Source organism: Diabrotica virgifera, chromosome 7, assembly GCF_917563875.1.
Source record: "Diabrotica virgifera virgifera chromosome 7, PGI_DIABVI_V3a".
NCBI classification, from domain to species: Eukaryota; Metazoa; Arthropoda; class Insecta; order Coleoptera; family Chrysomelidae; genus Diabrotica; species Diabrotica virgifera.
The window spans coordinates 197,517,095-197,533,030 of NC_065449.1; the positions used below are offsets into that span (position 1 = coordinate 197,517,095).

Consider the following 15,936-nt stretch of genomic DNA (forward strand, 5'->3'; position numbering starts at 1 on the left):
CACAAAATAAGTGATTGATGTGGTTGTTCATGGGTATTCTTTCATTTTTCCGACTGTAATTGTTTGGTAAACATACGCTTTAAATATACCTACTATGATTACTGTAATTTACTATTTTTTCTCTGAATAAGGCACAACTTTAATAGTAATAATAATTAGTACATGAAGCCTACTAGGTCTATGGCTTGATTGGTTTCTGTCCATTGCTTTTATCTTCCATTTTGTGATGTGTGTTTTTAGGCCATCTTCTACATCCATTTTCCACCTTGTTCTGGGTCAACCTCTTCTCTGACGTCCTCCAATTGTATTTGGCAGAAGCATTTTCGGTAGTGTACCTTCTTGTATCCTCTGTATGTGTCTTAGCCATCTTAGTCGGTGGGTTTTTATTACTCCTAGTATGCTGGGTTCCCCATATAACTCTGCCAGATCTTCATTTGTCCTTCTGGTCCAAACGCTGTTCTCCATTTTTCCTCCAAATATTTTCCTTAGTACATTTTGTTCCCATATCTGCACCATTTCTTGCTTTTACATTTAATAACAATGTATCTGATGCATAAGTTACTGTAGGCCTAATAACAATTTTGCTTTAATAAGTTTATTCAGCATTTTAATTTTTGCTTCCAAAATTGTTCCCAGTAAAAATAGTAACTTGTATTAAAATGACATGAGAAAATTTCATGAAACTAATGATAATGATTGCTGAATATATTATGGGATCACTTATAATCACACAATGTTTAGGATTCATAATGTACAGATTTTTACCGGACAGAACTTGTGAGGGTTAATAAAACAACAATAAATAAAAATATAGTTGCATAATCGTCATCATCAATCCATACATATCCAGTACTGAACATGGGTCTTCCTCGGCCATTTTAAAATTCCATTTTAAAAATAAAATAAACGGTTTCGTTTTGATTCAAATTGAGCCTCTTGCCATCTTCTGACACCATGTTTTTGGGTCTACCCGTTATCAAAGAGGCTTCGCAAGAAGACTGATTTAACTCAAAATTAACTGAGAGGTTGGTGTAAATATTCAAATATTTACACCGGGGTATGGTTAGACTGACTTCTAACAAGGAACGATGAAATGAACAAATCGTCAACATTCATTTTCATTCATTTCATAATTCTATTTTAGTTATGTGCTTTTTTCTACAACATAATAATAATAATAATAATAGGATTAGTATGCACTTCGGACTAGACAAGTGCCGTATTTTAAATATAGTCAGAGGAAAAGTACAGCCCGGAGGATTCGATATGCAAAATGGCCAGAACATCGAGGCCATGGGTGAAAACGATATGTACAAATATCTTGGAGTAAAGCAAGCGCGGAAAATTGACCATAAACAAATGAAAACAGAGATAACTACTGAGTTTATACGAAGGGTAAAACAGCTGCTTCGCTCACACCTTAACAGTAGAAATTTGTTTAAGGCACTAAACACCTACGCATGTTCCGCGCTTAGCTACTCATTTGGTATTGTTAAGTGGACAAAAACAGATATAGAAGCTCTTCAGCGAAAAGTGCGAACACACCTCACAAAGGCACAAAAACACCATCCTAAAAGTGCAGTAGAAAGAACAACATTACCACGGAATCTAGGAGGAAGAGGACTTATGGATATACGTGAGCAATTAGACAAACAAATTGCTAATTTAAGAACTTATTTTCAGATGCAGGCTGAGACATCTACTCTACATCGCGCTATCTGCGCAGTAGATGACACAACACCGATCAAACTGAGGGAACCAGAAATGCGCATAAACCACCTTACTAAGGACGAAAAAGTGCGCGCCTGGATGGGTAAACCTCTGCACGGGCGACATCCCAATGAGGTCAGCCAAGACTATGTCGACAATATAGCGTCGAACTACTGGTTGACATCAGGAAAGATGTTCCCTGAAACGGAGGGTTCATTACTGGCCATTCAGGATCAGGTTATACCAACCAGAAATTACCTGAAATATATCATCAAAGACCCTCAGGTTCAAAACGACAGATGCCGATATGGATGTCAAGCCCAAGAAACCATCCAACATCTTACAGGGGGCTGCCAGGCATTTGCTGCAACTGAATACAAGGAACGGCATGATGCAGTAGCAAAAATCCTTCATCAAGAGATAGCTATCAAGCTGGGACTTCTCCAAACAGACCATCTCCCGTATTATCAATACGTCCCTGAGAGTATGCTTGAGGATGGCAACAAGCTATACTGGGACCGCACTGTGCTCACAGACCAAACAGTGGCACATAATAGACCAGATCTCGTACTAGTTAATAAATTAACAAGACAAACAACACTAATTGATATGGCGATACCTAACAACAATAATCTACGTAGTAAATTTACTGAAAAGATCGCCAAATACAGAGATCTAGAAATTCAAATACGAAGGCAATGGAGAATGCAAAGTACCCAGACGATACCGATTATTATTTCTACTACTGGAGTCATTCCGAAGACTCTCCTCGAAAGCATAAAAAAGCTGGGTCTGAATGAACATCTTTATAAGACCATGCAGAAAGCTGTACTACTCGCGACGGCCAGATGCGTACGAAAATTTCTGGGAGATACACCTGCATTCCAAGTCACCTAGGGCTCGATAACACGGAAAGAGTCCCACCAGAGCTCAATCCTTTTGATACCGTAGGTATCTGGGACGAGTCAATTTTCCCCTTAGAGGGAGTGTGAGCCGTATGGCTAAATCTGAGGATTTATTTAGCTTTTTAGCTATTACATTACAAATAAACATTTACATATATTTAAATAAATATAACTTAAAAACGAAAAATCAACTAATTCTTAAAATACAATTTTTTTAACCTACTTTTGAAGACTTTAACATTTGGTGAATCTTTTATGCTAGATGGTAGACTGTTAAATATTCTTAGTCCTTCAACAAAAAAGAGTTTTTTCCATGGCACTTGTATTGAACCTTTCAATATGATAATTATCAAATCTTAAATTATACTGACCTAACAAAAGTGATCTTTTAATGACATAATTATTGAAGTATTGAGGAGCTTGCTTGTTAATAATTTTAAATATTAACACCAAACATGACTCAGTAATAAGCTGATTAACATCTAAAAAATTTAATGTTTCCAGCATAAAGTTTATAGAGGTATACTTGCTACATCCAAGGACAATTCTCATAGCTTTATTTTGAAGCAACTGCAAACGATATACCTGTTCATTTGAACATGAAATAAACAGTGACATACAATAATTAAAATGCGGAAATATTATTGTATTATACACAACCTTCCTAGACCATCGGGAAAGCCCTTTAGATATTCTAGAGAAATAACCGATTTTTTTACCAATTTTTTTACACAGAAAATTTATATGTTTGGTAAAATGTAACTGTGGATCAAATAAAATTCCAAGATATTTAATTTCATCTACATAACTTATTATATCTTCACCTATTTTAATACTAAAATTTCCTTGATTAAATTTAGAACAATTTATCTTAGTACCCAAAATAATACACTTAGTTTTTTGAGCATTTAGTTTCAATTTATTTGCCATCAACCAATTATTAAGAATATCTAATTCATCATTTATTGTTTGAACTAAATTATTAAAATCTTGTCCAGAGACAGAAATTAATGTATCATCTGCAAACAGATTTACAAATGAATTTTTAAGATAGAGATGTAGATCATTTATATATAAAATAAACAATAATGTCCAAGAACGCTTTCTTGGGGAACTCCATATACAGTACCTATTTCGTCTGAAATATTATTATTTACTTTAGTTTTTTGACATCTACCGTTTAGATAATTTTCTAGCCATTTGAACACAACTCCAGTTATTCCATAATTTTTGCATTTCGTTAATAACATCTGCCTGTCTATTGTTTCAAAAGCCCTTTTTAAATCTACAAAGACACTAATTACTATTTTACCGTCATCTATATCTTTCTTCCATGTGTTACATACTAACTGGCATGCAGTTTCAGTAGAGTGTCTACATCTAAAACCAGATTGATTTACAAACAGCAAATTATATTCATTTAAATAGTTAAATAAGTGATCATAAACTAATAATTTAATGATTTTTTCGATTATCGGAAGTAAATTAATCGGCCTAAAATCTTCAAACGCCTGTGGTTTACTTATTTTTGGTACAGGTATTATGGTACTACATTTTAATACTGACGGCAGAACTCCTGCTTGCAGGCAGGTATTAACTATGTTTAACAATGGGTAACCCACCACTGAAAATATCCCTTTCAACAGTGACACTGTCAGAATATCGTCACCAGTTGCTTTATTTTTTAAACTACTTACCACTTTATGCAATTTACCAAGTGAAATGATGGGAAAAGAATTAATCTTAGAAACAATATCAAGCTGTATTTCAGAAAAATTTGAGGATCTAGGAATATTTTGAGCAATCTCCTCAATACTATCAAAGTAAAACTTATTTAAGTCTTTAGTAACATTTAACTGCTAAAATTCGATGTATTATTTATTACTACTATTTACAATTTCTTTTAAAGTACTCCACATTCTTTTACTGTCACAGCGACATTGATCAATTTTTTGCTCGTAAAATATTTCTTCCTTTCTTCTAATTAAAGTAACAACTTCATTCCTCTTCCGTTTGTACCGTTGAAAATCTAATGGATTATTCGTGTACCGAAATGTTGAAAAACAGATGTCTCTTTCTCTTTGTAAATTTCGTACTTCTTCATCAATCCAATAACTACTATCAGAACGGAATTTATATTGGGTTGGTGCTATCTTATCCAAACTGCTTCTGATATTATTTAAAAAGTATTCATACAAAACGTCAACATTGGTAGACGAATAATTCCAATCTTTTCCAATTAAATCAATGTTAATTGCTTCAATTTTCTCAGGCGTAATATATCTTGAAGATACCATTTTTAAATTCTTTTTTGCACAAATATTAATGGACGTACCAATAATGTCGTGATCAGTAAATTTCGGAAAAGTTCGGTCAGTTTCTTGAAGTTTGCAATTTGTGATAATTAGATCTATTAGAGTTCTGGAGTTTGCAGTAATTCGTGTTGGTATTTTAACGATTTGTTTACATCCAGCTGCTTGAATAATATTTAAGAGTTTAGTCCCAACTACAGAAACATTTAACACATTTACATTAAAATCTCCCAACATTACAATGTCATTTGTACATATTTCTTCTAACTCAAATAATTGTTGAAGAAAATCAAAAAATACAGCACTAGATCCATTTGGTGATCTATATACACCACCAATAATTAAATGCTTTTGACCAATCGTTACTTTAAGAAGTGTGCACCAATACTCCATTTGAATTGAAAATTGTTTCAATTCTCGGTAAATAATATGACTACGTACATAACAGATTACCCCTCCAGTGTGTCTGCTAGTGGAATAATTTACAGAACAATTGTAACCTTTTATCTGGTATTCAGCTTCAACAATATCATTAGTTATGTGAGTTTCCGTTACAACTACAAGAAACGGTTGAAAATCTGTTAATAACTGTTTTAACTCACAAAAATGGGTTGTTAGACCTTCTATATTAACACATAAGATTAAACCATTTGGATTTGAATTGTTCTGATGACTTACCGGTAGTTGCTAGATGTATTTCGTTCTGGATTTTGCTTGGTCACATGCTCGCTTGTAAGACACGCATGTCTTATCGAAGACCGAATGATTAAATTTTATTCCAGAGATTTTTAAAACTTCGTGCGCATACTTACAGTTTGTACACTTTTTTTCATCTGCCTTACACTCACTGCTCTTGTGTGGACCAGCACATTCTGCACACACAATTCTGTACAGTGTTCGGCTTTATGGTTAAAGCGCCAAAACTTAAAACACCGTAACACGTTAATATGTTCGTACACACGACAACTTTTCCAACCAATGAAGATCTTCTGTTTATTAATTAAGTGCTTAAACACATCTGCAGAGGTTTCAACAATAACACTATAATAATTTTTATTTTTAGGGACGTATTTTTTAATAATTTTTATCTCGTTGGTCGACATCGTTTCTAAGAAATTTTGTTTTTTAATATTATTTAAAAACACAGTTTCATCAACCAGTTCATTTTGTTTAACCCCCGTAATTAGAATTTTTGGTTTTATCATTTGTGACGTTTCAATATTATATTTCTCCGATAATTCATTAACGGCGGCATGTTTTCATGCCGCATGCAAAGGAAAACATATGTTTTCCTTTTGGATTCGGTCTATCAGAGAGATACTCAACATATTATGTCATTCCTACAAGTATGTTCTAAAAGTGTCATGAATAGTTTTGGAGAGGTGGTGTCTCCTTATTGTACTCCTTGCTGTATACAGAATTAATTGTTTTTTTCAGATAGTCTTACTCTAGCCATGGTATCTTGATAGGTAGCTGCTATATTTGATTATGTTAGTGTGCTATATTATGCTATTCAGCAATCTGTCTGTTCATTGTTTCTCTTAGTCTATCAGTGCTAATGGTTTGTTGTATTCTTGTTCTCTGGGCTGATAGAAGTCTATCTTAGCCTCTGGCCTTTTTTGATAATTTCTGTGATATCAAACTGATATAATGGTAGTTTTTTTGGTCTTTTGTGTTTCTTTTCTTGTGTAATAAAACAATGACTGCATTGTTCCCTTGTAAAGATGTTTTTTCTCAGTTTGGCCAAAGCTTGATATTTTTATTTTCACTTAGTTTGATCTCTTGATCGGTACTCCATTATCGCCAGGCGATTTGCATAATATATTCCCAAATAAAGCCTTCTACCTCTCTGGTCATGCAGATGTACTACTAGTGTTGGAAAATTCTCGAGAATGAAAAATCGGAGAATATTCTCGATATTTAGAATTTTCTGAGAATGAACCCCATATGACGCGCTTAAGAATATTGTTGAAGATGGAAAATAGGGTATTAAAAATCATGATCTTATATACAAAATTATGAGACGAAACAACAGTGTTATTTGTATATAAAAAAATACAAAAACAACAGAAAACACAAAATTTCTTTGATAAAAAAAAAATAAAATTTTCTTCTAAATAGCAAATAATCGATGTGGTATGATAAAAGGTGAGGTCTCAGATTCAGAATCTATTTCTATCATTAGCACATCCTAGTCACCTACATTCTGAATTTCAATGTACCTCCTGATGAGAAATTGTGGGATTTTGTTTTTCACGAATGGCCAGCTTAGCTTGGTCTACTTCTAACAATTTTAAATGGTGAGCAATAAAAGTTACCTTACGAGCCCGTTCAGCAGTGAGCCGGTTTCTTTTAGAGGAGTGGGTAAAAAAACCATAAGTACTGAAACTTCTTTCAGTCGCTGCACTGGATGAAGGCATTCTTAATATATCAACTACTATTTTAGTTAATTTTGTTCCGAAACATGTACCTTTTCACCATATAATTGGGTCTAGTTTTTCAGTTTATTTTACAACGTATGGTTTTTCAAAAAATCCCTCCTTAGACCGATAAAGTGGCAAATCTGCCATTATTTCAGCCGACTCATTATCATATTTTAAAGTTGCTAAATTATCTACAAACTCAGTTTCCTCAACTTGTTCTTCTCTGCTTAAATGAACACCATTCTAAATATTTGCACATTAATATTGCACCAAAACAATAAATATTGACAGTAGAGGTTCCTAGAGGTTCATGGAATTGGCAAAAACAATATACCTACATATTTTTTAAATTATAGTAATTTGACCCATATCTAGTTTTTATTTTTGTTTCGGGTTTTGAAAATATAGAAAATTTTTGCCGAGAATATTCTCGAGAGAATTTTCTGGCCGAGAATATTCTCGTTCTCGAGAATATTCTCTTCTAACATCACTATGTTATATATCTAACACCAACGAATATAGACACAGTACTACCCTGTAATCATGTTATAACACTTCTTATCCACTGTTTATATATCTAAAATGTTATTTTATTGTAGAATATTCTTATATAGGTACCTACTCATTTTTTCTTTATTAATGACCAATCCACTACCATTTGCATTAGTTATGTTATTATCAGTACATGTTACAATCTGTTCTGTAAAACTATTATGTACCTGTTACTTCAGATATAATTAATATATTTTTGTCTTTAATGTGTAACTTAACTTTCCAAATATGATATTATCAAATATAAATGTTAATGTAGTAGTTAACAGGAAGAAATAATAATTTAACCATTATAAGTACTCTATTTAACAAGAATTAAACACAATATATAAATGACATTGATAAAAATAAAAAAAAAACTATGCTTCAACTGATAATAAAACTATCTTACTTCCTCCTTGACTTTGTTCTGAAATCATAACCTTTAAGAATTTACTTTGTTTCTTTTCGGTTATACATTTGGTTTAGAAATTGTTACTGACTGTAAGGTGGTTTCCAAAATTAATTCCAGCTGTAGTCCAGAAAAGAAATGTTCTTTAGTACTAGACTGAGATTTATGATTATCATGACTTTTGTAATGTTCATAATCAATAAATAGACTCCAAGGTACAGTTAAACCAAAATAAGTGTTGGTTGACCAAAAAATGTCTCACCTGTTATTTCAGTTCATTGATGGACATTAATCCCATTCAACATTAGGTACACACTAACACACTGGTAGGATTTGTGGTGAACATGGTACCTATTATATTGGTAACGTGGTAACCCTTCATCAAAATGCAACACAGTTGATTCAGACAATGGATGTTGTATTTCATTCTTTGAAAGGGGGTTGGAAAGATGCAGAACACCAGTGACATACTGATATTCTAGTTTGAAAGAAAATTCACTTCAAAAATCATAAATAAAGCTAACCTAAACGAGATCTTTTAAAATTTTCTTATATGGAGTTTTTCTCATTTTCAAATTCTGCCCCGTTATTTTTTCCGCACCCTGTCATCATCATCATCATCATCATCATCAATGGCGTTACAACTTTTCCTGAGTATTTGCCGCGTTTAGGCACTATTACCTCCCATGTTTGTCGGTACTGTGCCACTATTTCCCATTGTCTCACTACTTCAATTTTCTCCAGATCTTCTCTGACGGCATCTTTCCACCTTTTTCTAGGCCGTTCTACAGATCTTTTCATCCCATCTGGCCTTTACCAAAACACATTGTCTATTAAGGGATTGTCGTTACTGCGTAGCACATCCGAGTCTATTTAGACCAGGAAGGATCTGTTTTTAGGTGGATGTGAGAGGTGGCATTCGGATTTTTGCGGATAAAGTTAGGTGATAACTTTGTTAATAATAATTGACTTATGCTCCTTCTCAAATATGCCCGGAACATTAATAAAAAAAATAAAATATTTAAAAATTTCAAAAAATTTCTTTTTTTTTCTATTTTCTTTGCTTATAACTTTAAAACGAATCATTTTGGAACAAAGTCGTATAGGAATAAAACAAAGATAATTAAATTTTCTATCAGCTACGATTGTTTAAAAATGTCTTAATTTATCACCCTTGCTGCAAAATAGCAATAAATATAAAATAAGGGGGCAAAACAAGCCTGTCTTTATTCAATGTTTTCCATCACTTAGGTTACACTTGGAACCTTCCTAATTCGCTTGTTGTAATGTGCTAAAACGGTCCACCAAATTTCATTAAAATTGACTTACTAGATTTTGCATAATAATTTTGCAATCTAAACTTTTTTTAAAAAATTAAATTTTTAAAATCTTGCACAACAAAAACTAGAACATACAAAGATTAGTCAATTTTTTTACATATAAAAAAGCACTCCACCTATCTAATGCACTTTACAGAATTGCAATCGGATTATTTAAGCAGCCTCAGCAATGTTTTAAAGTTATAAACAATTTTTTGGCTTATAAACAAATTAGTGCTTGGCCAGGAGGGGGTGCTACGGCCTCCTTTATTTAGATGGACTTACCCAAGTTTTTTTATGTATTTTGACCCGTAGAACACGAATTTTTTGGGTAACAGTTGATCCGGATGTCAATAAGATTGTTATAAACAAAGAACTTAAGGAATTACATAATATCGATTTTCCGCAAAATAAAACATTTTTTTGTATTTCTTGGGTAATTCTAAGCAAAAAATGTTCTTACAAGTTTTCTCGTAGGATGCATAGTTTTCGAGATAAACGAGGTTCAAAAAATCGAAAAATTCAATTCTGCTGACAGCATTTGAAAGTTTAAATCAAATTGTACCGGTTTTAATTATTTGCATTGCTAAAAATTAATTTTTTTATTATTAAACAAAGCTATTTGTTTATAAGCCAAAAAATTGTTTGTAACTTTAAAACATTGCTGAGGCCCCTTAAATAATCCGATTCTAATTCTGTAAAGTGTATTAGATAGGTAGAGCACCTCTTTATATGTAAAAAAATTAGCCAACTTCTAAATGGTCTACTTTTTGTTCAGAAAGATTTAAAAAAATTTGAACTTTTTTAAAAACATTTAGATTGCAAAATTATTATGCAAAATCTATTAGGTCGATTTTAATGAAATTTGGTAGACCATTTAAGTAAGTTATAAGAATTTTCTAAGCGAATTACTAAGGTTCTAAGTGCCACCAAAGTGATTAAGAAACATTGAATAACAACAGGCGTATTTTGCCCCCTTATTTTGTATGTATTGCTATATTGCAGAAAAGGTAATACCTTAAGACATTTTGGACCAGTCGTATATCATACAAAATTCAATTATCTTTATTTTATTTCTGTACGACTTTGTTCCAAAACGAATCGTTTTAAAGTTATAAGCAAAGAAAGCAGAAAAAAGTCGATGTTTTTCGAAATTTTTAAATATTTTAATTTTTTTATTCATATTTGAGAAGTAGCATAAGTCAATTATTATTCCTGAAGGTGTCACCCAACTTTCCCTGCAAAAGTCCGAATGCCACCTCTCACATCCAAAAATACACGTTTTTTTTTACAGATTAGTCCTGGTCTAATTGGCCTTTATATATCTGATTACATTTTCCGTTCCGAAGAGAGACTTTAACTCGTTATTGTCTTCGCGCCCTGTAGCTGGCTTCAATTCTGTCTTATTACGACCATAAAGAGTTCGACCTCTAGGTTATTTAATAGAACTCTGTAGTTTGTCCAGCTTTGACTGAAAAACTGCAGTCGGTAGAGAAGCACTGACGATGGATTCCGTTTCAGTAATTAAGAGCTATTAAGCCAAAAACTGCCAAAACGGAAATTTTCATTTCCGGTTTTGATCAAATTAATAAAAACGTTGTAACTCTCAAAATTTGAGAGTTACACTATTAATTACTCATTTAATAACGATGGATACTTACACTTTTTCACAATGGATTTTTTTCAACTCACCTGAAATTTTTTTTAGTTATTTTTGTTTTTTTTTATATAGATTTAATCGTGGAACAAACCTACAACTTTGCTTGCAAAATAAAAATTTGCACAGTAAAATTATTTTCGTATGGTTTGTCAAACGTAACAAAGAGTTTGAAAATCTTAGAATCGACATACGGCCTTATGACGATTGTGAAATTTTTTAACTTTTTGCAACATTTGACAAGTGATACTGATAAAGATTTTCGCCCCTTACTGTAGGATTTTTATTGTTGTTATTTTTTTTAGAATCTACTTAGTCCATCCCTGACTATTTACCTGACGTAAAACATACCTTTTATTACCTTATATGCTTAAAATATTAATTATAATTTGAATCTGATGCTTTTTACAAAAGTTAATAATCGTAAATTCGTTATTGTATATCCCATCTGCACCTAAAAAACTCCATTAGTGAAATTTCTCAGGATTGTTTATACATGACTAGAATTTTTATTTAATTGCTAAAACCGGTTCTGTCGAAGTAGTAGGTAATAAAATTATCTATAAACTTATCTCTATCATACACACAACTGTTCTAGACCACGTTCAGGTTCAGGTAGCTTCAGTAAAAAATTACACGTTTTTGTGTTTTAAAACTAATACTTGTTTTACATCTATTTCTGTTATTGGTGTACTTGGAACAATAATGGCTCAGTTAGAACGAAAAATAATCGAAACTTCAAAAAATACACCACCCCCTCCATTTCTCAGGTAAGTAGGTATTAGATAGGTATAGATAGATATAATTTTTTTCTTAAGAAATACTAATAGTCCAGGGCGCATCTGTTTTGAGATGGACGTTGAGAGGTGACTCAAATTTTTTTTGCAGAAATTGCTTGAAAATAAATCAGATAATAATATTTGAGTTATCCTCTCTCTCAAAAAGGTCCGGAACATTGTTTAAATAATCAAAATGTCAAAAAATGAAGGAAAAATTCGATTTTTGTCTTCGTTTTTTGATTATAACTTTAAAAGTATTCATTTTCGAGAAAAGTTGTACTAACATAAAAGTTGTGTAATTAAATTTGCTACAATATAAAATTGGTTAATAATTTAAAAAATAGTCACCCTAGTAGCAAAATAGTAATAATTGCGAAAAAAACCATACAAAAACAAGTATTCGCATTTTACGTTTTTCAACCATTTATGCTACACTTAGGACCTTCACATTTTATCCAGAAAAACTTTATGATACAGTAAAATAATACTATAAATTTAATTAGGATCGGTTGAATAGATTTTGCAAAATAAATTTTGCAATCCAGCTTTCGCAAAAAAAAAATCATTTTTTCAAAATGTTACAGGACTGAAAATAAAGCAGATAGCAAGTTGAATTTTTTATTGCTTATAGAAATGTACTGTACCTTTCATTAGCAATTTGCAAAATTAAAATCGATTAATTACCACGGCGTCAGGAAATTTTTTAAATAAACATTAGTTTTTGGTGCTACGCGCAGGACAGCGGTGTTCGATTCACACAAGTTGATTTCCACCAAAATTTTTTCCAATCTTTATCTAATATATTATTTTCTTACTCTATATTTTGTTGTATTTTAATATTTAAATTTCACAAAAATCATCTAATTTTATTATTGTTTGTGAGATATTGTTTAAACAATTGCATATTATGTTTCAAAATAATAAACTTTTATTCTCTTAGTTAAAATATATGAACAAAGAAAGTTTTTGCTAATTAAAGTGTTATTTTAAACGATAGAGTATGTGTTTTTATTTTGCAATAAACAAATTTATTTATTTATATCGAAATGTAATAAAAATTAAAATGTATCAATCATTATCAAAGGTCATTGGAATGTCCAATCAGAGCAAACTATCCGCTGTCCTGCGCGTAGCACCTATATTTAATGTTTAGTTAAAAAAATTCCTGACGCCGTGATCTTAATCTATTTAAATTTTGCAAAATTGCAAATGAAATGGACAGTATACTTCTATACGCAAAAAAAATTTCAACTTGCTATCAGCTTTATTTTCAGTCCTGTAACATTTTGAAAAAATGAATTTTTTTTGCGAAAGCTGGATTTCAAAATTTATTTTGCAAAATCTATCAAACCGATCTTAACGAAATTTACAATATTATTTTACTATATCATAAAGTTTTTCTGGGTGAAATATGAAGGTCCTAAGTGTAGCATAAATGGTTGAAAAACGTAAAATGCGAATACTTGTTTTTGTATGGTTTTTTCGCAATTATTGCTATTTTGCAACAAGGGTGACTATTTTTTTAATTTTTAATCAAATCTATATTGTAGGAAATTTAATTACGCAACTTTTATGTCAGTACAACTTTTCTCGGAAATTAATACTTTTAAAGTTATAATCAAAAAACGGAGAAAAAAATCGAATTTTTCCTTCATTTTTTGACATTTTGATTATTTAAACAATGTTCGGACCTTTTTGAGAGGGAGGATAACTCAAATTTTATTATTTGATTTATTTTCAAGCAACTTCTGCAAAAAAATTTGAGTCACCTCTCAACGTCCAAATGTAATATTTTTACAGATGCGCCCTGGTCTATAAACAGTTTTAGACGCTTACAACTGCTTTGATGGCTAGTTTAATAATTATTATATATATGTATATATAAAATATGTGTATATTTTAGTGTGCATTTGTATTGTTCACTGCTGGACTACTTTAAACTTTTCCGCTCTCGTTTATTTTCTCGATTATTTCATTCATAGGAGATTCTGACCAATAGAAAGCTACAGAAATCTGAATTAAATCGATAATTTCTGATAATCTCCCGTCGTTAAGTATATTACGTCAGATGCCCTTCGTTGCTACGAAAAAATACATTCAGTGACATTAATGACAATTAATGTTTTAAAAATTATAAAAGTGATGACTTTCAATCGTCAAATATTTATAAAAACTGTGTGTTTAATGGTACTTATATAAATAAATTACAATAAAATTTTGGTTTTGAACAGTTTTATTCATGAAATAATCGCAACAAATTGCACTCGACCTCTGAAATTAATATAGAATTTTTGCTGTCGTGACACTTTGACATAATTTTACTCGCCTTCGGCTCGTGAAATTAAAACTGTCAAAGTGTCACTCGGGAAAAATTCAATAATTTCAGAGCTCTTGTGCAATTACTACTGATTATTTCATTCATAGGAGATTCTGACCAATAGAAAGCTACAGAAATCTGAATTAAATCGATAATTTTTGATAATCTCCCGTCGTTAAGTATATTACGTCAGATGCCCTTCGTTGCTACGAAAAAATACATTCACTGACATTAATGACAATTAATGTTTTAAAAATTATAAAAGTGATGACTTTCAATCGTCAAATATTTATAAAAACTGTGTGTTTAATGGTACTTACATAAATAAATTACAATAAAATTTTGGTTCTGAACAGTTTTATTCATGAAATAATCGCAACAAATTGCACTCGACCTCTGAAATTAATATAGAATTTTTGCTGTCGTGACACTTTGACATAATTTCACTCGCCTTCGGCTCGTGAAATTAAAACTGTCAAAGTGTCACTCGGGAAAAATTCAATAATTTCAGAGCTCTTGTGCAATTACTACTGATTATTTCATTCATAGGAGATTCTGACCAATAGAAAGCTACAAGAAATCTGAATTAAATCGATAATTTTTGATAATCTCCCGTCGTTAAGTATATTACGTCAGATGCCCTTCGTTGCTACGAAAAAATACATTCACTGACATTAATGACAATTAATGTTTTAAAAATTATAAAAGTGATGACTTTCAATTGTCAAATATTTATAAAAACTGTGTGTTTAATGGTACTTACATAAATAAATTACAATAAAATTTTGGTTCTGAACAGTTTTATTCATGAAATAATCGCAACAAATTGCACTCGACCTCTGAAATTAATATAGAATCTTTGCTCTCGTGACACTTTGACATAATTTCACACGCCTTCGGCTCGTGAAATTAAAACTGTCAAAGTGTCACTCGGGAAAAATTCAATAATTTCAGAGCTCTTGTGCAATTACTACTGATAATTTAATTATTTAATACAAATAGGTATCCCTTCTGAGGCCTATTTGCGCTTTTGCACGATATAAGAAGTCTTCACACTAGTCAGTCTTTTGTCTACTTAAGTATTTACTTAGTTTAGATTTTGATTAAGATTTCCGAATGTGATTATAATAATTACACACATAATAATTAGTTAATTACTTAGTGTAGGAAACAGAGGTTGAACCTCGCAAAATGGCCACAAGTCCGGTTTTATTTTTTTTTCTGGTACATATATCAAGGGGTGTTTATTATGAGACTAACTTTTTCTTAAAAAATTTCGCCCCGGAACCCCCTTTTCATCCCTTTAAAGGGGGTAATTTGTGGTTTTTGCGAAACGTAGGCCTTCCTGTACGTTTCGCAAAAAATTTACTAAATAGCAAAATGAAGAGAATTTTTCCTGCTATTTAGAGATATATTTCCTACTATTTATTTCCGAACAGCATATGTCTATCACCCACCGTTTAGCGGAGGGCACCCCAAAGTTGGCAAGATTTTTTTCCCTAATTGTAATGGAAATCAAGAAGAAACCCTGCGGCAATTAATAACAAATAAGTGGCTGATTTTTTGGTATA

The 15,936-nt window shown here is 31.5% G+C and overlaps 1 protein-coding gene across 1 annotated transcript in view; it reads left to right on the forward strand.

Annotated features, from left to right (window-relative positions):
* The first annotated feature begins 11,835 nt into the window (after positions 1-11,835).
* Positions 11,836-15,936, forward strand: part of LOC114329060 (rutC family protein UK114) — a 45,183-nt gene continuing 41,082 nt past the window's right edge. The window contains exon 1 of the mRNA XM_050656809.1: positions 11,836-12,039. Coding sequence (XP_050512766.1) covers positions 11,975-12,039 — 65 coding nt within the window. The 5' untranslated portion in view covers positions 11,836-11,974. The remainder of the gene's footprint in view (positions 12,040-15,936) is intronic.